Source organism: Sceloporus occidentalis, unplaced genomic scaffold (genome assembly GCF_023333645.1).
Source record: "Sceloporus occidentalis isolate IW3139 unplaced genomic scaffold, rSceOcc1.0.p SCAF_46, whole genome shotgun sequence".
Classification (NCBI taxonomy): Eukaryota; Metazoa; Chordata; class Lepidosauria; order Squamata; family Phrynosomatidae; genus Sceloporus; species Sceloporus occidentalis.
This window is the reverse complement of record NW_028317026.1, coordinates 6,750,016-6,775,553: the sequence shown is the minus strand read 5'-3', so window position 1 is coordinate 6,775,553 and position 25,538 is coordinate 6,750,016. Positions and strand designations below refer to the sequence as shown.

The window sequence follows — 25,538 nt, the reverse complement described above, 5'->3', positions numbered from 1 at the left end:
TGCTGAATTCTAGCTTTGTTTTGTGTACTTTATTATTTAATCTGCATTGTTGGCCTTTTATGATCTTTAGGTTTTGCGCTCTTCTATTTTTGTATATTTTTTGTGCTAAAAAAGTCCATCAGGTTCAACCGTATTACAAAAAAAAAATCACATTTAAGTGATTTCTGATTGTGCCTCAAAAAGTGGAAAACTTCCTTCCTGGATCCAAAAAATGCCAATCTGATTTCTCATTATAAGAACAAAGCTATAAATAGTCATGTTCATGTATATTCTTCTTTTCTACAAACCATTCTGTGCATATTAAAGGTTTCAACTGAATTTGATAGCACAGCTATTGTAGAGAATTCCACATCTTTATTGTTGAAGAACCCTGCATCAGGTGAAAACTCCTGTTATTTATACGCTCCTATTAAGCCCTTACATAATATAATATCTTGCAAAACCTGCATTCAATGCTGTGGTCATAATATTACATCCTCCACTTCTGTTACCAGCCACGGCCAATTGCAGCCCCGATCGGCAGCAGAAGTGTTGTTGCAGGCTGCCTGGAGCCTCAGACAGACCAGCAACAGCCAATAGGAGCTATTTCCATGCAAAGCAATTACTCTAGGAACTAATCTCATGCATGTTGCCAAGGGCAACAGTGAGTTCAAGACATTTTCAATTAACAACAACTTTCTGAATTCTATCTTTAAGATAGGGTTTAATGCAGGGACAAGCAATAAGCTTATCTCTTTCAGTGTATACAGAAAACCTCGATGTGGAAATGCTTTTGCAAAATCTAAATAAATCACATCCAGTGGAACACTGTGATCTGTAATTTTACTCACCTCTTTGTAGAATGCAATTAAATTAGTATGCCCTTTCTAAAAATGTGTTGGCTCCTAATAGTATTACATCTGCCTGTTGACCCTCCCGAGCCAACAAAGGGTAGGGGTGTGAGTATGTATATTAGTATATGTGCTATGGACAAATGTATTTCTGAATATCATACTTTAACAAGCTTTTAAATACTCTTTCTCACTGTAGAATGATGGACTTTAAATTGTTTGGAAATTGCCTTACAACCCTTCCCAGATTGATGGTCAGCAAGAATTGCTTCTCTAAGATCATTTCTGATGTCTTTCCTCCTTAGCATTGTGTTAATACACACCTGAATGCTCCAGACTAGCAAACTGCTAAAACTTCAGCTTTTATAGAGGTGGTCACTCTTGCTGATGGTCAATTAATGAAGGACATTTGAGTAGCATCTTAATTCCTATGGAAACAGTAAGGGTGTACTTAGTTTTTCTACACATGGCTTCTCCATTTTGGCTTTATTTCTGTTGAATAAATCATGAAAGGGTGTAATATATCATGTGTTATCTGAGGTTGTATTTACCTTAGACCTGCTAAGGAACAGATGATTGTTGTTATGTAGAATTCAAAGAGGGTGTACATTCACGCAACTGTACATTGAATTGTATAAACTGTTCTTTTCCATATAATAGCACAAGAACAATTTCTTTCTATGCATCAATGAAATGCTTTAAGACATAATATCTAGTGACACTCCATTTACTGTGTTCTCAGTATGTCCAGCACACGATTGGCCATGATCCTAAAGCTGCGTTCAGATTCCTGTAAAAAGTAATCTATAAACAGGAGGGGTGTAGTGACTTTTTGGCAGCGATAAGAGAAGCCAAAGAGCACATGGCTTTATGTAATGGTAATAACAGCATAACAATAACAGTAACAATGGTTTTTAGCCAGTTAACGTTTCCAGAAAGTCATGCTCTTAAAAAACCTGTTGAGAACATACAAGATATTGAAATGCTATTATATAAGAGTTGGTACAAAGCTATAATAATGAAAGCTGCTTTCATATAGCATTCATTTTGGAATTGTGCATCCTTGCAGCATTAGAGAAGTGCTTGCAACTAACAGGTATTCAATAAAACCCCCTCATTCTGGGGCGACATTTCCCTTTGCTGCATGGAAAAAAAGTTGGGTTGGTTCCAAGGGGCTTTTTTTACAAGCCCCCCCCCAACCCAAATTGCCAGTTGGACGACAAGAACAAAACTAATGTCACTGCATTAACTATATATTAAGAAGAAGTGACTCAGGGAATTTTGCTTTCCTTTTATAGAAACTCACCAGATTATAAACACAGTTCAGCTAACATTGCAATTTTTTTACACAATTTTTTATCATTTCTCCTTGACTTCTATGCCATTTAAAACCGGGTTGTTCTTTCTCCTCATCAGATAAGCCTCTCCCGCATCTGATTATGTGTTTAACCTTTGCTTAACCCAGTATAGCTTCCCATTTTTTCCTTCAGAGCTGCTCTCTGTTCACTAATAGCTATCCTTTTAGCCTTTTCAATGCTGGTGACCTCTTTTGAGAGCCATATTATCCCTCTTTTCTTTGTGCATTTTTGGAATTGTCTTTAGTGTTATTTGATTTGCTTTGCCCCACTGTGTCTGCGCTCAACTCACATACCTCTAACATCACAAGGAACCCTTTACAAACACTTAAAACACATTCATGAACATAAAGCATTTTTGAAGTTATCTACTGTTTTTGTTATAGTGTTTGAGTGGTGCGATTTAAGTATTTTTGTGTACGTCTCTTTGTGGCTAATATTTCTAAATAGTCAACACATTCATCAAAATTCTAATATATTCTTTGTAAAGTCTGGTTTTGAAAATTCCATTAACCAAAAATGTTGTATATTTTTCTACTTAAATTTAAGTCATTAGGTCATTATGTGCTAAGGTAGCAGTCAGGGCTGGACTGGGGCAACGAGGCGGCCCAGACACTTTAAGGTCGGTGGCAACCAATGACGTAGTCAACGGCTGTATATAACAGGCTGCATGCTATGTTTTTTTCCTTATGCATCGTGTGGCTGGGCATATTCCACCAGGGATGGTGACTATGACTGCACAACTCCAGGCCCTGAGAGCCGCAGACAGAAATACTTGCCTCAAAACAAGTAGTTTTTAATTGAGATGACTGTACTCAAGAAAGGATATTGTGGCCTATGTGCTGCCCTCGAGTAGTGAAGTTGTGCACCCCCTGCAATAGACTATGGATAAAGTATTGGCTGAGCATCCATTGCCCTACAGGTTTTCTAATGGCAGCCAGGCTTGAATGTCAGTAAATAAACCCACAGTTCTTCTCCCTGAAGTGCAGATAATAATATGGAATAATGACATTTCTTAATATGTTCCCCTGGTGCTCAGGTAGGGCAGCTAAAGTCATTGCAACAATGAACAAATAAGAGGTTATGGAACCCACCAAAATGGATACCCAACCACAAAACCAGATATCTGGAGACAATAAAAAATCTAATAGCATTTTGTTAGCTCTAAAACAGTGCTCCTGCATACTTTTATGGATGATCAATAAAATCGGCATTATCTCGTCGTCTTTGGATGTACGCCTTTGTTTAGCTATATTCCAAAATGTTAAAAAATATTTTTTTGAGATTTATATTTTGTTATGAGACAAGTTGATTATTTCAGATGCTCAGACTCAATGGAGATGTTTTAGATCCCATACAATCCATTTTTCTTCTGTCCTTTAAATTGGCTTGTTTTGCAGGTTTGCTTAAAATCCTGTCCAGCTAAAAAGAAATGTTACTGTAATCAACTTGTAGAAATCTGATTCCAAAATTTTGCCATTTGGTTTTCATTATGTTTAATTCAGAAGGTCAGTGCCCTCATCCTCATTTTTTTGCATGTCTTCAGCAAAGAATACTCGTGTTAATCCTTCACATTTGAACAATAGCTTTCGGAGTGGGGACCAGATGGGGACTGGAGAATTTAAAAAAAAAAGTCCCATCAAGGTAATTTTGAGAAGAAAAAGAGAAAACTAATTAGAGCCTGGATTTCTATTCTGTGCCGTTAAGCTTTCTGGGGAGCGCAACATGTGAGAAAGCAAAGCTGCATGTGGCCAAATGTAAATCAGATTAACTCTTTCTTTAAGGAAGCAATGTCTGGCTTCTTACCAAAATCTCCTGGAAAGCCTGGCATGTATTAACCTAATTTTTGTTGCATTGGGAAAGCTATCAATAAATTAGCTTCATTTATAAGAAAATTTATGTGAAAAAGTGAATTATATTTCAGACCACTATCCATACACTATGTACGGAAAACTGAAAATACGTATTTTGATCTACCTGTCATGCCAAACATTTACTACATTTGGAATTCTATATATTCAACAGACAATTAGTTGTGATTATCAGCTGTTCAAAAAAAAGGTGTCACTACAATATTCCAAAATAGTTCAACATTGTTATACTACTCTTCTATTTTTCCACCAGTGTTTAGATTATAAAAATGCAGAAAATACAACCAAATGTGTCCTCAAGTGACACTGACCCAAAATTCTATTATAGAGAAATCCACTTTTTAATACATACATCTTGGAATCTTTTAGCCCTGTATCCTATAAACCAGGATGATTCTGGAGATGATGTTTCCAGTACTGAGCACAATTATCTCTGTCTCTCATATTAGATATTTAATCTTATAGTGGATCCATCATCTTAAAAATTACATTCATGATTAACACTTTCAGGAATTCTTATATTTTGAGTTACCGCTATATTTCTGTACAACAGTAAAGTATTTTCCAAGATATTTTTCACCAACAGCTCTGGTGATTCAGATCTTAAAAAAACCTTACTTTAAAGCTTTATCTGAAAAACAGCAACACTGAAGTGTATTGACTTCTTTTTAACCCCTTAAAAAGAGGTTTTTCATACTTCATGAATGTAAAGTTAAAAGGGTGGCAGGGTCTAGTTTGACTTTAAAGCTGGCTTTACTGGTTATGCATCAGCCAAATTATTGTTTTTATTCCACTATAAATCCTGCCTTTTCAACTTTGCGATCAATGCACATGTATAGAAACGCATAATTACAAAACATGCTATAGTCATTGTAAGGCTTGAAAACGGTGGAAAATGTGAGATCTGTAAAATGTTACTTTATAAAGAAGTTCTGTTATACTAGCAATGCGCAGTTACAGCCGTGAAATGGGGGGAAAAAGTTAAAAAACAGAATTAGCCGTTTTTTCCCTAGCTTTTCCAGTGAAAGCAGTTCACGCACGTAGTTCTACATAAGCATAGAAGGTTCTTTCAATGCCTCATTTTGAAAGGTTCAAAATGAGTGAGCGACGGAAGTTAACCTGCAGTTTCCGTAAACATACATAAAGTAATGAGGCAGGTAGAGGGGAAGTGTGCACTTGAGGTGTGCTTACAAAAGCACAGAAGGCAGACTCTGTCTGGTAACCCTGAATACTGCACTGTGTGGCCACTTTCTGTACAGTATCGTTTCAAAGTAATAACGTAAAGCAATCATAATGGCTGCACAGGGTAAATAAGAAATACAACTCCAGCCCAGTGTAACTCCACCAGGAACCATGAATTGGGCACTTACTTCTTCTGAACATTTCATTAAAGGAATTAGATAAAACATTCCTGTGCTTAACAAGGGATACATGTGCATGTGTTTGCATTTTCTCCTTTTTTGACCATTTGCCTAACATAACATCCTCTTCACTTACCCATTCATTCTTCCGTGCCATTCAGGGGCATGCTGAGATGGGTGCACTGCTTCCAGGTGCCCCTGTAACCGAGGCTCAACCCAAACACTAGCCACTTTGATTTACTGGCAGCTTGCCACCACTCTGGAAAATACCAAGTGTGTACAAGTGCGTGTGTTAGTTGGTTATGAGTGGCAGGGGCCCATGGATCCACTTTCATTTACCTGAACAAGAAGGTACCAGCCCTCTGCTATTATTATTCATCTATTTTGTTCATATAGATTTGCAGGAAGAGTAATGTTTTCAGGTCAGGCTCAATGTTATAGCTTTGCCCATCAGTTGGGAGGGGGCACCAAATAAGTCCTACAACCAGGCACCGGTAACCCTAACTTCACCCCTGATGTCATTCTTATACCTCCAATTTGTGTACAGTGAAAGAAAAAATTATTTGATCTCCTGCTGATTTTGTATGTTTGCCCACTGACAAAGACATGATCAGTCTATAATTTTAATGGTAGGGTTATTTGAACAGTGAGATACAGAATAACAACAAAAAATCCAGAATAAGGCATTTCAAATAATTTATAAATTTGATTTGGATTTTACTGAGTGAAATAAGTATTTGATCCCCTATCAATCAGCAAGATATCTGGCTCCCAGGTGTCTTTTATACGGGTTAGGAGCTGAGATTAGGAGCACTCTGTTAAAGGGAGAAGCAATAAATCAATCAGATTCCAAACTCTCCACCATGGCCAAGACCAAAGAGCTATCCAATGATGTCAGGGACAAGACTGTAGGCCTACACAAGGCTGGAATGGACTACAAGACCATCGCCAAGCAGCTTGGTGAGAAGGTGACAACAGTTGGTGCGATTATTTGCAAATGGAAGAAACACAAAATAACTGTCAATCTCCCTCGGTCTGGGGCTCCAAGCAAGATCTCACCTTGTGGTTTCAATAAGCATGAGATCGGTGAGGAATCAGCCCAGAACTACACGGGAGGATCTTGTCAATGATCTCAAGGCAGCTGGGACCATAGTCAGCAAGAAAATAATTGGTAACACACTACGTGGGTGGGTATTCCAGCATGACAATGACCCAAAACACACGGCCAAGGCAATGAAGGAGTGTTTCAAAAAGAAGCACATTAAGGTCCTGGAGTGGCCCAACCAGTCTCCAGACCTTAATCCCATAGAAAATCTGCGGAGGGAGCTGAAGGTTCGAGTTGCCAAACATCAGCCTCAAAACCTTAATGACTTGGAGAGGATCTGCAAAGAGGAGTGGGACAAAATCCCTCCTGAGATGTGTGCAAACCTGGTTCCCAACTACAAGAAACGTCTGACCTTTGTGACTGCCAACAAGGGTTTTACCACCAAGTACTAAGTCATGTTTTGCAAAGGGGTCAAATACTTAATTCACTGGGTAAAATGCAAATCAATTTATAATTTATTTGAAATGCGTTATTCTGGATTTTTTTGTTGTTATTCTGTCCCTCGCTGTTCAAATAAACCTACCAATTAAAATTATAGACCGATCATGTCTTTGTCAGTGGGCAAACGTACAAAATCAGCAGGGGATCCAATAATTTTTTCCTTCACTGTATATCCTCATTTCTACAGGTCTTTTCAACTTGCTCTAAGATAGTGAAGATCACAAATTAGGTGTTGTTTCCTGGATAACAAGACCACCTAAACTATGGTCCAATTTAGAGACTTAACATGGCAGTCGACAGCTGGACACGTTCAGCTGTTTAGTGAGCTAAACATGTTCAAACCTCCCTGAAATTTCAGCCACAGAACATTGAGGCTAACACTTGGGGCTAATTGAACAACTTTTTCCTAATGCTTTGCTCTTCCAGGCTCTAAAAGATAATCAGTCCCCATCACAGTCTTTTCACCCACTTTCCTATTATCCTTCTAATGCACTATCCTATTTAACTACCTTTGCCATTCCCCCATACTTATATAATTACGCTTCCTTTTCTTCCTGCGTCAGTAAATCTCCTATTCATTCCAAGTCATTATTCCTCACATTCTCCTTGTAAAATTACCCCTTATTATTCTTTCCAATATCCATAAAATTCACTCTCACATTCAGCACAAACCCTTTATCTTCACCGTTGGTAGGTACTTAACAGATGAAATTACTATTAGAATTTTTATTTTAAAACTTCCAGTCTTAACATTACGTGAAAGGCTGGAAAGGAAAACAAGCAAATGTTGTGATTATTTTGAATAAGCAAAAGGACGAAAGCCAATATCATTGCTAACCAGGACAGTTAAGGTCTCCGCAAGTCCTATGTAAATGGCACATTACCAAAAAGGGTACCTAAGATCATTGTTATTCAGAACTTTCAAGGGAAGAGAACTATAAGGTGTGATGGAAAATCGCCACACCAATGATATACCATACCTGAGCCCTCTTTTGAGTTTATGCCAGAGGTTCTGGGTACACTATCAGATTAATAGGCCACCTGAGCAGCTTTTGAGTTTCAGGCGTTTAGATCTGCCTATTCCCGGCCAGTTCTGCCTACTTATCACCCCCTATGCAATCTACTGGGGACTAACGCCACCACAATGCGCAGGTATGTACGCCATCCAAATGAGAAGTGCCCTACTGCCTCCAGTGAGGAGCAGGAGGGGTAGCGCTCCAGGGGACCAGCCCTATAAAGTGTGTGTGTATTATGATAAAACATTTAAATATATTTGTTTTTCATTTATTAAAACAAACCAAAAAAATCATAAACCATTCTAGGGATACATTCTGTATATGCTTTGATGTTCTTTGTTAAAAAGTGACTCAAATGTAAGTATAACAAAATAATTATAGAAATTGGCACAGCTCATATCACATTGTCACAAGATGTAGGCAAACTGCTATTGTACGTGACAGGACAGAACAAATCACAAATGTGCTATGAAATGGAGTTTTCTGTGTAGAGATGTTTTTGTGCAAGTCTACAGTGGAATTACAGGATAGAGAAGAAAACAAATAGGATTACAGGGTTTAAACACAGATGGATTTAGGGCAAAACCAAATAAATCAATCACTAAGGTCCCCCCAGCAGCGTGTTCATTCTTTTGTCTGCCCTCAAGGTCAGTATGTTGCTTCACTCCACACACTGATACCATGGAACAGGCACAATCTGGATCCCAGTATAGCCATTGTTCTGAGGAAGTATTTTAAATAAAACGAAAAATAACTCTAAAATAAAGGATTCAACTTTAGTTAAAAAATGTGGTCTATTGCTCTAAAAACCTACTGTATGATTGAGTGTTGACCTTCTACCTATGTCCTAAGTAGGTGTGAATGTATCCACCATGGGGAGAAAGGGGCACTGCTGAGCATAATGCCACATAATGTCCAAACTCATTGTAATGTTTTAAAAAATGAGGTTGAGATCAGGTCCAGAGTCTGGAGAAGTCAGTCATCTCCTCACTGTTGGTAGGGAAAATATGGAGAACTAACTCTCTGGCACCTCTCTTGTATGTTCCATGCCTTAAGTCTGATCTTTATTGTTGGTATAAATAGTAGAAAACACCAGAAATAAGTCTCTATGATATGACAGCTGGGGTATTACTGGGATCAGGGGCGTAACAAGAGTATTTGGCACCTGGGGCAGGTGTTAGATTTCCCTCTGCCCCCTCAACACTTTAAAATGTAAAAATACCCACACTTACATTCTCACACTTGTTTTCTCTCTCTCTTAATGTCTCCTTAAGTTTTCGGACGACTGCTTCCGTTTCTCCGTCACTGAATACAATGCTATATAAATATGCGGTGTTCACAAATTCAAATAAATGGGACAAGCTATCCTAATCTTATTATTGTGTGTCCTTAGAGTTTCTAGGATTGTTCCTCGCAATGTAATCTTTTTACATGTCTAAGCCATAACATTATTATTATTATTATTGAGCCCAACCCTCTTCCTGCTCTGCAGTGTGATTTTCTGTGAAGAACTAATCTAATGTCACCCTAGCCTTATTTAGGGTACAAAATATATGGTCATTAATGCCTCTTTAAGCTATTCTAGATCTATTGTTATGGCACAATTTCCCATTTGTGGAAGCAGATGTGCTTTGTTTGGTACAAAAGTTAGGCACAAATAGAAAGCTGAAAGCTGAAAGTCGATGCTGGCATAGAGCATTATGAGCTCTATTAAAAATTATTTTGATATAATTAAAACAACATTCAATTGCTCTTAGTAACTGTGATTTATGGACAAAATTAAATTAAAAATAAATGTCCAACTGGTATCTATTGTATAATATGTCGCATTTAAAGCATACATACCGAATCATAATTCCTTTACCACAATTACAACGCACATGCTTGTATTTTAAAAAATATTTATTTTGAAAAATGGTGCATTCCAATGATATTTGGTTGAAATAATCGCTTGATTTTATTTTAATAAAGCTGAAAAATAAGCTTATAAATTATGCAGTCCACTTTTTTGCTGGTAAGCCTCGTAAAACTGAATGAGTGAATCTGGTATTCTTGGTGTTACGATGGCCAAGGCTTGGTCAAAATGTCTTCTCATAATCCACTGGGCTTGAATGTCCTCTTGAAGAGCCAGAAGGGCAGCTTCTCTGCAGAGCGCAGCGATCTACAAGGATGTAAAAATAGAAGCATATGTTATATTATCATGTTTTAATTCCAAATTAATTATTTTATATAACATACAACCCTCGGGGGCTATTTCTTAAGGGGGGGTTGTCTGAGGTCGATAACCGAATCCTCTGTGTCGCAGATGCGGGGTCCCGACACACCCCACTCTACACAGAGCCAGATCAGCCCTTGACCAGTGAAAAGATACGGTTTATACTCCAAGGCTCCAGTGACCAGAACCATTATTCCCTATAAATGGGCAGTCATTGCCAATCCTTGCTTCGCTCGCAATGCCATTCTTTATCGCCATAAACATATGGGTGTTATGTGTACCAGGTGTCCGTTACTGTAAATTCACAAGCCCACGAGAAACAGTCACACAGTAGCCTGCTAGACAGGTCTAGGTGGCATGGAAGTAGAGTGTGTCTCATATAAACCTACTTTAGGGCACAGGGATGTTGGGGGGGCTTTTGGACATTAAGGATGTTCTTCCCTTTTCTTAGTAGCTATGTAATTTCATGCGCTTATTCTCTTCCTAAACAACCCATCACTGTCTGCTTTTTGTCACTTTGCTATTGAGCATTCCTTAGAAAATTATGAATACGGGAACATTTTTCTTTATTAAAGAATTCATTCTGGGAAATTCTTTAGGCACTCAACAGTACTAGGAATGTTTCTAATTCTGCATTTTGTTATAGAAATTATTTTGTGAAAAAGTACTGTTTTTTTATTATTTGACAGTTCCTTTACATAAAAACACAATGCAGTCCAGTTAATACCCTAAATAAAAAATCTATACGGTAATACACTAACATCTGTATGTCTTCACCAACTTCCCAGGCAGATTTACAAGAGCCAAATCAGTAAATACTTGCAGAAACGCCCTAAGGGATTTGTGTCATATTTACAGAGAATGTACCAAGGTGCACGGAACACACGAGAACATAAAATTAAGAATCAATAGAGAAGCACCATTAAAAAGTGTTTTAAATTATTCATATCCTTCTCAAAAGGAGAATTTAACAATTTTAACAAAATTGCATTTTTTTGTCTGCTACGGATTGTTTTAATAATTGAAGCAGAAGGATTCTGAGAAGTAGCAGCCATCACACACTTCTTCAGACACACCGAGATGCACTGGTATAGTAACACTGCTTGGATATAAAGCATTGTCACCAGTTACATTCCCAACTAAACAACTTTGTACAAGCCATTATCAAATAAAGGACATACTAACTGGAATTAGAGATAATAGTATATAACAAAGCAAAGAGTTTGATTGTACGATTGGGTGAGATGGTAGAGAGACATTGACAGACAGGGTGAGAGTGTGAAAAAAAGAGTAGTTTTAATTTTTTTTCTAATAGGGCCGTCTTAAAGTCAGAAGCTTTTCTTTTTAATCTTGGGGGGACGTCTTATACCACAAATTCAGTTAGAATACTTATTATATTTGGATTACATCTACTTTCTCTTACATAATCATGTTGTCAATTTTTGCATCACTATTTATCATTTTCCTTAGGAACCTATTGACACATATACTTGGAAGCTCTTCCATGCACTGCTACCATTTGCAATAAAAGAGGCAAAAATCAATAGTACTCCTTCACTTTCTGTGTTTTTTGGTTCTCTTGTTGGTAAAATCCATCCTTTCCACATTTTATCCATGATGTTTATTCATAATGCTAGATACCTAAAGCCCTGATCAAGCATTAAGTAGTAAAATAGAGAAATATTTAACCTTCCTTTTTTAGACAGGATAAAGGTTTTAGTTGTGCTTGAATTGGGTTTTCCACATCTCTGGGCTACAGACAGCGGAAGCAGACTGAAGCGAGCGTCATTCTAAAGACAGAAAGACACATTGCTCCGGTGAAAAGAGCTTGCTGGATAAAAAGAGATATTGTGGGTTTTCAGCACAGAGCGCAGCGATTGGTATTCACAGTGTGCCCGTATCTGTGAACCAAAAGCACCAGCTCAAACCTACTTGTTTGCTCATTCAGCATATTTCCCCTTATTTGTTCATTTGCTGTTGCTCTGCTTGTGCTGTGCTGATGGAAGTCACATTTTAGAGGGATTTAGCAGCATGGTTTAGGAAGCTTTCACAAAAACATGCCCGGCTTTAGGTGGCTTTGTCATGCAACAATATTACACTTAGTGCCGTGTGGCTGGTTTCTACAGGGCCAATGAAGCTAAAAAACAGTGGATTTCTGTTGGAGGAGAATTTTTAGACCACTAAAAAAATGGCCTTTTCCATTCATGCCCCATTTCAACCATTTTCTTTATGTCTAGGAACCGTCCCTCGAAGAGATGCAACAGCCCCTGTCTATCACTGCCCTTTGTCTACTTACTTTTGGCCAAAACACTATTCCGATGGCACTCCAAAGAAACAGCTAGACACGTATATATATACAATAAAACCATAAACTCACTTTTAGTCCCTCATAGTAATATCATGGCAGTTCCCGGGAATAATTTACAAAGGGCATATGTAGATAGAAGTTGGACCCTTAAAACATTTTTTACTCAATCTGCTTTATAAAAAAAATGCCTACTTATTTTTGCAAGCAGCGATTGTTTTGCTGAGATGGCTCTCTCTTTCTCTCTCTCTCTCTCTCTCCAAATGTAAAACTAAGGGAATAAAGTGGCTTAATGAGATATTACACATACATATTTTACCATGTGCCAAAAGCAACATTTTATGGGTAGAAAAATTAGGGCCCTGTGTATGACTGGTTGATGGTATTTGACCAGCTTAACTGGTTTCTAAGGTGAAGCAGGTTGCTGATTGGACACACTAACCAGTTCTATAGAAAGCCAGGTTTTCCTTTGTATGTACAATAGTTATCAGTCTAGGAAGTGTTACACAACCAGTTATAAGGATCAAGGCACCCACAAGCCACTAGCACAGCCATAATGACCAAATGAACAAAGTTTAAGACAGTAGTGAATCTTCCTATGAGTGATCTACCTCTCAAACATCAAGGTATAAAACCACCAAAGAAATCACCCTAGAACATCATCTAGGATTCTACAGGTCTCTCATCTCAGCAAAGATCAATGTTCATCACTCCACTACCAAATAGACACAGTGGGTAAACATGGGATTGTTGGTAAGGAAGCAAGGCAAAAACCATTGCTCTCCAAGAAGCATTAGTATGTTGCTCAGGAAATGCAGAACAAAGTTCTATGTACCAATGACACAAAAGTGTACCTTTCTGGGTGATATAAGCCCCAATATTTCTGGGGGGAAAAACAAACACTGTATTACAAACCTCATTCGAACAGTAAAGCCTAGCGCTGGCAGTGTCATGGTTAGAGGACACTCTGCTGAATCAAGACCAAAAACACCTTACTGAAATTTAGTGCTGTGAGAGACTGGTCAATAACTAAAGGAAATCTTTGATTGCAATCATTTCTGTGGAAGGGAGTGTATCAAGGGTTTGAGTCTTAGATGGTGATAGCACAGAGGCGCACTGGGTGTTTCATAAATTCATACATTTATGACAAGTACAAATAGCATCTCCTTTTCTTTTAATATTAGCTATGGATGACAATCTAGTATGCAATAATGCAGAAAATCAGATGGGGGTATTATATACGGTATATACATATTTTAAATATAAATAATATTTACATGAACTGCTTGGTGTCTTTCACACTTGTTCTCCTGGGAAATAGTAAGCAGTGTTAGACAGCTGGCAGCATGACATCTGTCTAAACAGCCACAATGGGAACACAGAGGTTAGACTAGGTAACATAAGGCTGAGTGCAGGAATATTATGACCCCTTCACCCCTGTCTCCACTTCTTTTTACATGGGGTGTGAGGTTCGCTTCCACAATCTCTGGTGGTCTAACAAAATGGAGCATTAATATCTGGTGTCTTAGAACTTTCTTTCCCAACAACCTTTTCAGTCTCTAAGCCATATGTATCGAGGTAAAATGCAATGAATTCATGAATTTAGTGTCAAAATGAAAACATGAGATGTACCAAGGTGCCTGTACCCTCGTGTTTCCAGAAATGATAGTCTACATTAACAGTGATTATGACTGACAGCGACAAATACTACCTATTCTAACTTTAAACGGTCACTAAAACTCCATATCACCCTTAATTAAATCATACTCAGCCACTCCGTCTCTCACTTTGTCTCATTCCCCCTCAGCCCCCTAAAAGACTGTTAGCTTCACAGTGAGGGACCCTCTCATTCTGCAACACTGCCTGTGTTGGTGGGTGTTGTAATAAGTGGGGAGGGGCAGGGCCAGTCCCAAAGTGCATGTGGCCATCCACCTGCCTTAACTGAATAACCAGTGGCGTCGCTACAGGGGGGCAATTGCCCCCCCCTAGGTTATTCCTTGCCCCCCCTGTTGCCCCCCCGCCGAATTTGGAACCAGATGTCCCGGATTCAATCCGGGACAGTGCACCTCACTGAACGGGGCTGTCATCACCCACGAAGGTTATTGAGCCGCGCTGGCCAGCTGACTCAAATCTATTTCGGATCGACTGGGGTGTATTCTTAAAATGCCGCCCCTGTCGATTTGAAATTGAATTGAGTCAGCCGGAGCCGCTCAATAACATTCGTGGGCTGCGTCAGCACGGCTCAGTTACCTTTGTGGGGCAGTGCCAGCCCCGTTCAGTGAAGTGGGTGGAGAAAGTTGGCAGTCCCACAGATACATGGGGTAATAAAAGGTTTCCTTATCACCACAGAGGTCAAACTGTGAAGTACCTTAGTACAGAATGAGTTAAAGTATGGAATCCTGCAAAGAGCAGTATTTTAAATGCACGTTCAACAGGTGGAGATGATTTGGGCCACACATTTCTCCCACTGGTTTCAACATGCCTGGAAGATTTACTTCCTCATATAACAAACTATTTTAAAAAAATTTACCAATTATAACACATTTTATGTCTATCTTAGAAAGGTGCTTTTTTAAAGATCTTTTTGAAAACAGAAGCATATACAGTCACACGCAGGAAGGCATTCTATCTCCCTCCAGGGCGTGGAGTGAAGAAGTGATCCTCACAGAAGGACATGGTAGCAACCAGACATGTGAATAGAAGCCTAAAGGCTTATTGGGGAAATATATTCTACTCTCTGACTCTCTGAGGCAGGGGAGGGCTGGGCCGGGGGGCAATTGCCCCCTAGGCCGCCCTAAATCCGGGCCGGTGGGGCGGATGGACGACCGGCAGACGAGCATTCAATGCAGCCGCAAAGTTAAAAACTAAGCGGCCACGAGCAAGATTGAATGCGGCCGTCATGCCAGTAGCGTACCTGGCGGGTAGGGGGAGGGGGGGTCCGCCCTGGCTGCCGCTCATCTGAGGGGTGCCACCATGCCGGCACGCCTTCAGTAACAATGTGCGCGGCAACTGTGGCTGTGCGCCGGGACTTGATGTCAAATCCCGGCGCACAACACTGAAGCCACGCCCACCGTCTTCCGCGCTCAGTACACCGGAAGGACAGAAAGAAGAAGAAGAAGAGGAGGAGGAGGAAAAGTGAGAGTGAAAGAAGAAAAGGTAGGACAAGATTCAGGGAGAGTGGATTAGTAAGTGTGTGAGAGTGATGGGTGTTATGCTGAATGTAAGTGTGTGAGAGTGATGGGTGTTATGCTGAATGTTTGTGAATGAGGGCTTCAGATAGCATGGATGTGTAAGTGTTGGGGGATAGCTTGGCATAGGGAGTACATAATCACATTCCTTTCATGCCCAGATTCCAGCATGTAGTGGCTGCCTAGGCATGATAGGAGTGTGACTGCTGTTATAAATTATTTTTTGGTCCAACTTTGGTGTGTTAACACTTTTATTGGACAGAATAATTCAATGACAGTATTAATATATATATATATATATAATTGCAAACAGCAATCACACTCCTATCATGCTAAGTCAGCCAGCACATGCTAGAACCTGGGCATGATAGGATCGTGATTGTTGTTATATATATATGTGTGTGTGTGTGTATATATATATATATATATATATATATATGTTAATATTGTTATTGATTTTTTTGTCTAATTTTGGTGTTACTTTTAATAAAGTATTTTAAAGTTTTTTTTTCAGTTTTGGCCAAGTGAATGCTGAATTTTCAGTTTCAGTCCAGAATTTTCATTTCGGTGCATCCCTACTATATACTATGCCAGTCACTAAAGTGGTAAGCCTACACCACATCAATGTTTGGCTTAGTATATAGTGATAGGGGTTGTCAGTGTCTGGCTCAATGTATAGGCACACATTGACGGTGGTACCGCATAATCCCTAAGTATATAATGATAACAATTTTGCTGTACCCCTGTCAATGTTTGCCTAACCATAGAAACTAGTTATGATGGGACTGTGATTGCTGTTAGCAGATTGCTGTTAGCAATCACACTCCTATCACCCCAAGTCAGCCAATACGTGCTGGTACAGGGTGGCTGTAAGTGCAGACCCCATACTACTGGCAGCATCAATACACAAGGGGGGCAGCTAGCCAGGTTTCAGCATGTACTGGCTGACTTGGCATGATAGGAGTGTGATTGCTAACAGCAATCATAGTCCCATCATGCCTAGGCTCCAGCATTTACATATCCATGCTATCACACACACACAAATTCATTCATTCACAGATTCATTCCCTCAATCAGACATACTCATTCACACAACCTACCCCATCCCCTTACCTGCTCTACAGCTCTCGATGCCGCTCACAGACTTCAGCAGGGGGCACGGCCTCCCTCGTTCTCCCCACAGAGGAGGCAGGACTGGAGCAGAGAATAGACCCTCCCACAAGTAAGCAGCAGAGCTCTTGTGATCCTGGCTGCCGATCTCACGCGGGCTGCACCTCGCCCCTGGACTATTACTTTACTCGAAAGCACCTCTTAATCCTATACTAAAATCAGTGTCATGGCATCCAACAAAGTAGGGCATCACCATCACAGTGCTCCTTCAAGGCTTTTTAGCTCGGCTTTACAGAGCCAAGGCCTTCTTGCCTCATATATTCATAGCTATTGTATCTCGTCTTACAGTATGACTATTTTACTTCAAATATGACTGCACTTATTGCTCCTGCCTTTTATTATATTTATTCATACGGTACATATATTTGCACAGGCACTGGGACGTGCTTTTAATGTTCCCAGTGCATTCTTCTCTTGCACCAGAGTTCAGTTGGCTTCTCCTTTCTGAACAGCGAGGAGGCTTGTCCATGGCCCCAAAACAGGTCTCCTATTTCCTATCGTAAGCAGTCACATATTTTGGCTGGAAGCTGCTGTAAGGCCTCACCCAGCTAGCCACCACTTACCTACGAGCCTCTAACGCCACCGAAGTGTAATTGGACAGGTTTCAAAGCAGAACTCTGATCTCCCCAACTGGACCACTGAGTAAAGGGTCACCAGGGAGCCCGACTGTCGGGACAATCTGCCTCTCAGTAATGCAGCAGACGTTCTTGAAAACTTCTAGCTGTCTTTTCATTTTCAGATTACTGCATAGAGCGAAATACCAACAATAAAAGTACATACATCTTATATGCTCCGGGCACGGACTGAAATAGCAATGGTACTTTCTTATGTCAGAACATAACAGAACACATCTGACTTGCTTGGACGTTTCCAATGTGAAGTACATTGGAAACTTCCAAGCATGTCAGATGTGTTCTGTTATGGAAGAATTACACAGGAAAGATTGTACACAGGCCTGTTACGTCCACTAGAGATGTTGCTTGACCTCCACTCTAATGACTCTAAGCCAGCCTACTGTTGCACGGCCCAGGTCATAACAAATCTCACATGCTTGTCCCCAGTATTTTCTCATACGTGTAGTGAGCAGGAGGAGCAGAGAAGGTATGCCCCCCCCCCTTTCAATGTAAGCAACCTCAATTTCTTTGACAGGATAGAGAATAAATCATTTGAGTTTTTCAGGTCCCTTGTTGCAGCGTCACATGCCATGAAAATCCTGCCTATTTTTAGATGCAAAGCTGAAGGGGGAAAGATTGCCATTTAGGGGAATAGGCCATGGGATTGTGAAAGGAAGTAACATCTGCATGTAGAAAGGCACTAAACAAATGTCATCTCATACAGAAACAAGCCAGGGAGGAAATGGAGCTGCAAACCTTGTATAAACATCCAATATGCTTTAGTTAGGACATTATAATGAATGGATTACGTGAGTAAATGAAGCTGATGTAAAACAATTAATGACTGCAGAAATGTTCGTGTACACAAGCTAGCTATTAACATAGTTGTACCAAACATAATCCAATAGATTATACTTTAGGTTGTACAAAGTACTCATGTAATGTTTCCTTTTTCTGAGAGCCTTTAAAGTGGTCCAGCTGGCAGATGGTTTAATACTATTAGAGGTGGCTCTACCAGACGTTACATTAAGAGATGAATGCAAACAGGAATCATTAAGAACGTCCGATATATGTCAATCAGGAAATTAAAATATCGCGCTTGAGCATCCTGAAAAACATACTTTCTATAATGATTAGGTAAGTGGCCTTATAAAATAAAACACGACCAACAGTAGCCTACCAATATGGTGGTTGTTTTGAAGAGCTTGGGGCATTTAAAGTGTCTCTGCTTAAAAGTGTTCCTTGAAAGTTTTTGCACAGAAAACCATAGGATTAATAAATGTAGAGATGGGTTTAAAAGTATCTGATAAAGATGATCATATTATACAATGGCTGGTTGCCTACTGCAAAATTCAACCAACCAACCTGTGCTATTGATTACTGGACAGCCAATGACAAAGACAGGGCCATATTTACGGTCCATATCCCCCTAGGTACCAAGAACATTGGTGGAACCCAGTGGTGCTAGAAAAGTGGGTGGCCACAAAGTGGGTGGAGACTACACAAAGCTCAACCCCCTTGGCCTTTTTATGATTATCTTTTATTTAAATAATGCTTATTACAATACGTATATTCAAGGGGTATGAGGAACTGATATATTAGATACAGTGTGTCTTGCTCGTAAGTCTGCCTAGTGCCATGGTCGTAGCCATTAGACGCTTTTCATAGGCATCTTAGCTATTTACACACTAAGACTTATACACATACAATATTTTTGTCACCAAACTCGATGACCTGTTTTGCTTCCTCCCAGTGTAGGCGAATGCAACCCACTGGTTGTAAACAGTTTATTGGTGTCAATGATTAAAATCTGTTTGTTTATTCATTCACAGGATCTGTTTTCCAAAGATGCTACACACTATGCTTCCTCTGGTGATGACACAGTGATTCATGCCCCGCAGATCATACCTATTGTTCGGGGAGAGAAACATCTGCAGTAAGAGCAAAGCTAGGAATGCCACTCTAATTTCCCCAAGGCATACTTCATTCTTAAGAGGAAATGACTGTGTATCACTGTTCCGCTCTAAATTGATCCTATAGAAATGTGGATTCTCTGCAGGACTATAATTTGTTGTAGGCGCTGACACATTTTAGTGCTGTACCCTTGAGGAAAAAACACTCCCACAGTCTTAAAAGGAACTGTAAATATTGTCTCCACAAACTTTATTAAGTGGAAAGCCAGTAAATATTTTAAATGTTGCTTTTAGAAATATTTTTTTTTTGGGAGAGAAGGGGGGGGGGGGGGAGAAAGCAATGACTGATGCGGAAGGCAGGGTTGGGAGAACATGTAGCGCTGTGTTGTATTAAAGCGAAGGAGCTGCTCTATAGTACAGGGTGTATACACCAGGTACACTGTGTGTGTTCTGTGTACATGACAGTGTTCTCTTAGTTACTACAGGACACAGTGTTTTGGGACAAATGTACTATTAATCAGTTGAGTCATATACTTTACTTTTTTTATGTATAATTGTCACTGTAACTGTGGTGATTTTGCAATTTAAATTCATTGGATGTGGGAATAAATTCAATCATCAGAAAATGATCTCCATTAATTATATATCAGGGAATGATTTTCATGTGACACAAAAGTAAACACCAATATTGCCATCAAAAGATTCTGTGTTGTTTTAAAAAATAAATAAATAAATATATATATATATATATATATATATATATATATATATATACACACACACTTTTAATATATAGAGACTAGATACTGTACACACATACTGTGCCGGGAAAAATACATTTTCAACTCAACTGGATTTTTACATTTTATATTTACAATATTATTCTTTGGCTGATGTTGATACCTTTTATTGGGTCAACATAGAGAAAGTAAAGTTAAATAAGCTTTAGGGACCTCAGAGGTCGCTTCTTCGTATGCAATCACAGATGACCCCTAACATCTGTGTTAGCAAAACTTATCAACTTGAGCGAAAGACCCCATTTGAAGTAATGTAGCTATATCCATTTTCTTACTGTTCCCAAACTGGATAAAATGCCAAGCAAACTAAGAATGGATGTTTCAATATTTGACTTGCATAAAGTCTCTATTTGTAATGGAGTTATGGCGTTTGTCTGTTGCATGTGGACTACACTGATCTTTATCAATAAATGCATTCCATTTTACGGTACATATTCTGGGGACTGTATTACATAGAACATAGCAAAAGTAGCAGGGATATTTATCCAGTTACAAACCCGTTTCACCTATCGACGGCTTAGCCTCTGGAGAAACACTTCTTTACTTCCCGAAAGGGTGCAGAGAAGGAATCCAGTTCCTAATGGACACATTATTCAAAAAGCAGTGCCAAAAGCTTCTCCGGAGTTAATTTTTAATTTCCTGACCTAGCTGCAATACTCAAACAATCTTGGCACTCTTTCGCAACATATGTGGCCCCGCGCTCCGAGAGCATTGCAGAGTCAGCCCTGAACCAATTCAACAATCACTGTAGAATTATTCAGACTTTTCAAAATGTTCCAGTGCCATAAATACAAATACCACATAGGCCTCTCTGCAGCTAAAGTAAATGCTAAACAGGTGTTTCCAGACTCATTTGCATTTATTCAATTTTAGATATTCCACAGTGTTGTTTTTTTGTTTAAACCAGGAGAGGTCCTGAGATGCTGGGTCTGTGCACTCGGAATATGGTGAAAAAAAAAAAAAGGATGGACGGAGTTGATATTAATATTCTGATTTTTTTTTCAGCGCTTGGTATCGCCCCAAAGGTGTGCTCTTCTGTCTGTTTGCTACATATGGAATTAGATCCTGCAGATATTGCATATTGAATAAGAAGCAGAGTGTCTTAGGTTACCATTACACCCAACAGTAAAGGAGGGGTACTACATTGTGATGATAAGCAGAAACTGAAAAACTTAAAGGCATGTTTCTTTTTGACTTTCAGTCCACCTTTCACACATAGCACACATCCAGTATTTGTTAAGCATCTCTTATTTCCTTTGCTGATAAATGTTACCTGTCTAGGGCCACAGCGACACTGCCCGAGAAACCACATAGAAAACGTGTATTTAGCATTTAAAATAAAAAAAGAATTTGGAACGTCTCCTCCAGAATATTATGAATTGCAAATGGCTTTGCATTCGCTAAATAAACGGTCACTTAAGGCAGTTTTCCTATTCGGTGCCAACGTGCACATAATTCTTATGTTGATGTGGCAGAAACAGACTATTCTAATGTCTTTATTCAGAGCCAGACTGGGGATAAAAATTGGTCCTGGTACTTTAAGGCCAGCGGCAGATAAAATGACGTAAGTACAGCTAACTGTTGGATACATAAGGCTACACTCTATGCTCTTAAACTTATCCTGCACACATACTGTACAAACCCAGCCGCACATTCAAGGATGGGATCTGGCGTATGAGCCGTAACGAAGATACCTGTGTAGTGCCATCAGGCACCGACCCACTGGGCATTTGCCCAATGGCCAGTCTCCTGTCTCCATTAGATACATATCTAAAACATATCTGAAATACTGTATCTCTAGTGCATTTCCACATCTTATTCTGTAAGAACTGTTGATGCGTAGGTCACGTGGCTGACAGGTCTGTATTTTACTTTTAGTCAATCTATGAAGCAAGGTTAGATATGACTTCTGAAATAAAACAACCTACATAAACTTCTCTGGAGGTAGGAAGAGACAAAATACAATTCCTCACATGCAACCCTTAAAAAGGAAAAGCAACATAGAACTCTAGATTTTGTACGTTCTCCTTGGAACCCTAATGTGATGTGTAATATTGTGTTTTCTGGAAATGTTATTGTAGAAAAATCAATAAGGAAATGACTGAATGGTCACTGGATTGTCATTTCTAAATTATTATTATTTATTGTTTTATATAGCGTCAAATTCCCTAGCGCTGTACAATGGGTAGACAGGACATAACAAGTAGCATGTAACATAACAAATTGACTTACAGAGGCAACAGGTGAGGAGGGCCCTGCTCAAAAGAGCTTACAATCTAAATAAAATGAGGTTGGTGTTGTAGCCGTTTTCAGAAAAGCTGTTCTACACAGCACTGTGGAATATGATAGCGCTATATGTAAAAGTAAATAATAATACACAGTTTTGGAAGGCCTGTGCGTTCAGGTCTATATAGCACCCCCTCTCACAACCAAGAGTTATTGACTCAATGTTCTGTTCTGTGTCTGAGTTACTGTGTTTACTGAACGTGCAAATCCATGCAATGTATAAAACGCCCTTCAGCTCCTCATTCCATTACTTCGAGCCTCCATAAACAAGCTGATACGCGCAAGCACTGATTATATTAGTCCTAAAAGAGTTCTGAAGCAAATGAAAAAAAAATATCAACTTCCATTCCTGAAAGCACTGTTTTCAATTTTCTGAAGGAAATTAAATAATGTATAAATCAAGTGCTGGGCTCGAGCCCAGTCAGCTGAACATCACTCCGTCCTTTAAAGGCGGAAAGGAAGTGTCTGTTGCAATGGGGACAAGCCAAGAGAAATAAAGGCTAACCTCAGCTCCATGTGCAAGTCATTTGAGATAGTTGTAGGAGGCTGCCCACAGGTTGGAAGGAGGACCACATAGTAACCGGGGGCTTTAATGAACATTAAAAGCCAAACAAGCAAAACAGAACACGAGTCGTGGACTCAATCTTCACCTTCATATGACCACAAACCTTAAAGCTTCGCTAAGAACACAGGGTTTTTTTTTTTCTTGACGGTGATTTTTTTTAATTCATTGTAGATTAAATATTATGAAAAATATATAAATTATATAATTAAAAATATTTATGTAGGAATCTATACCAGGAAGGCACAACGGTAGTTCTCAAGGTTGCAAATAGGCCACCAAATATTTGGACATCCCTGCTTGATCACACACATCTCAATTACAAATTTCTAAATAAATAAATCAAAACTATTTTGTTCTTAGGCAAAGATACGTATGATTCTGGGCCTATCTGTGGCCCTCAAGGACTGATGTGCAACACAGATTTACACACACGTTACCTGGAATTCTACAGATTATACTGACAAGGTTTACAACTTGAAAAATAAAACCAAAATTACGTGCTCATATGGTGAAAATGAAATATAAGTAATACTTCCCTGATTCAGACCGCAGCACCCAAATGACACTTTCCTCCAAGTGTTAAAATATAAAGTTAACGAAATTTAAATGGGGCGCAGGTACATGTAAAGGGAATTGTTGAATTTTCGTTGATTTTTACGGATACCTTTCCCAATTGATTTCCTGAAGAAGCCTACGGGTGAAACGCGTTGAAACATTCAATTGGAGATTGCTACACCCCACACTCTGGTGGACTTCTACGCCTATATATGCACTTTTCAGTGCATATACAATTGTGAGTGCATTTTTTTCCATTTATTTGTACCTGATCTTGGAATACTGCACCATTGAAGCTTGTTTTTTTAGATTTTCTCAAGAAGAATATTAAAGATTGTATACAGTCCTTATTGATGGGTCGGAATCACTTCTTTGATTTGTGAGTGCATTATATCACTTAAGTTTCACACTGAGCAAATTATCTACACTATATTATTATTTTTTTCCCTTTACTTGTACCTGCGCCCCATTTAAATTTCGTTTGCCAAATATCCATATTGTATTGTTTTGTTTTTTAGTGAAAAATATACCTAAATTACCGTTTTAAAATTGAATAGCTCAAGATTTTTTAGGTCCTGTATTCCCAGAATGACACCGTGTAGCAATAGTGGCCATCAAGTCGAGGTCCCAATACTAATGTTAGAAACCTGGTGACATTTCATATATTATCCTCTGTACTATAATATTCATACATGATGTAAGAGCATGCCATACAATGTAGGTAATTGTATGAGCTTCATCAATGTTTAACCCCTTCAATCCCAGGGGTTTTTGGTACCTCAAAGCCCAGAGCAATTTTTCCATTTTTGGGGTATGTCGGTTTAGCGATGATTCTCTTTTCCTGTGAATAGTGTACCCATATAAACTATATATTGTTTTTTCAAGGAGAGATAGAGCTTTCGTTTGATACCATAGTTGGATGATTAGCTGAAAATTTAGAATGAGAAATTTAGTAAAAACTAGCGAAGATTAGAAAAATAAACTAAGTTTTTTTTTACATTTTCCCTCTGAATCCTCACAAAATTAGGTAAAGTGATGGAAAATCTCCTCCAAGTTTATTAATTCAGGTGTCCTGATTTCAGAAATACCTAATTTATATAGATTTTCCAGACTTTCCCAGCACCAGGGAGCATACTATAAGGTGTACAATTTTGTATAATTTTTATGCCTATGGCTTAACGGGTTTGGGGGTTGTAAACGGGGGCAGGAGGGTTATACTGGCTATATGTTATGCTAGGGCAATGGGAAGTAAGGTTTTTTAATAATTTTTTATTATCTTTTTTTATATATTTTTTTTTAATTTTAATTTTTTCAAATTTTTTTTTATTTTTTATATATTATTTTTACACAGAAATGGTTAGAGGTCCTCCTAGGGACCCCCTGAACATGCCAGTGATGTCACAATGACATCACAGCTCACATTATAATTTTTTTTTGTATTATATATATTATAATTTTAATGATTTATTTAATATTATTTTTTAAATGAATTAACTTTTTTTTTTCTGCTTTTCTCTTTCAGGACGGAAGGGGGAGTGAGAGAGATGGTTTCTCACTCCCCTCCCCGCGATCCCCCTGCACCGATCACACTGTGAGATTGCAGCGTCTCTGTGCCTCCGATGACCTGTCCTCCGATGACCTTCCGGGTTACGTCAGCAGTGACGTAACCCGGAAGGGAATTCCCGATCGCGTGTTTGCAACTGCGCGATCGCGCACTTTCAACTGTAAAAGCTTACCGCCTTTCATGCCGGAAGCTGTTACGTGAGATCGGGCAGCAGAAAGCCGGCGATGCCGGCTTCTGCTGCCAGGGGGGAGTCCAGGCTGTCAAACGACAGCCTGGTCTCCTGTGCAGCAGCAGGGATGTGTCCCTGACGCTGCACGAAGGGCTGGACGTACCGGGACGTCCATAGGGGTTTCTTTGTGGGCGTTTTTTGGACGTCCCGATACGTCT

General features: G+C 39.2%; 1 protein-coding gene across 1 annotated transcript in view; it reads right to left on the bottom strand.

Moving 5' to 3' along the window:
• Nucleotides 1-9,963: 9,963 nt before the first annotated feature.
• The window catches only part of LOC149289383 (ATPase family gene 2 protein homolog A-like), a 135,151-nt gene continuing 119,576 nt past the window's right edge, over nt 9,964-25,538 (bottom strand). Inside the window, exon 16 of the mRNA XM_089490695.1 lies at nt 9,964-10,140. Coding sequence (XP_089346821.1) covers nt 9,964-10,140 — 177 coding nt within the window. The remainder of the gene's footprint in view (nt 10,141-25,538) is intronic.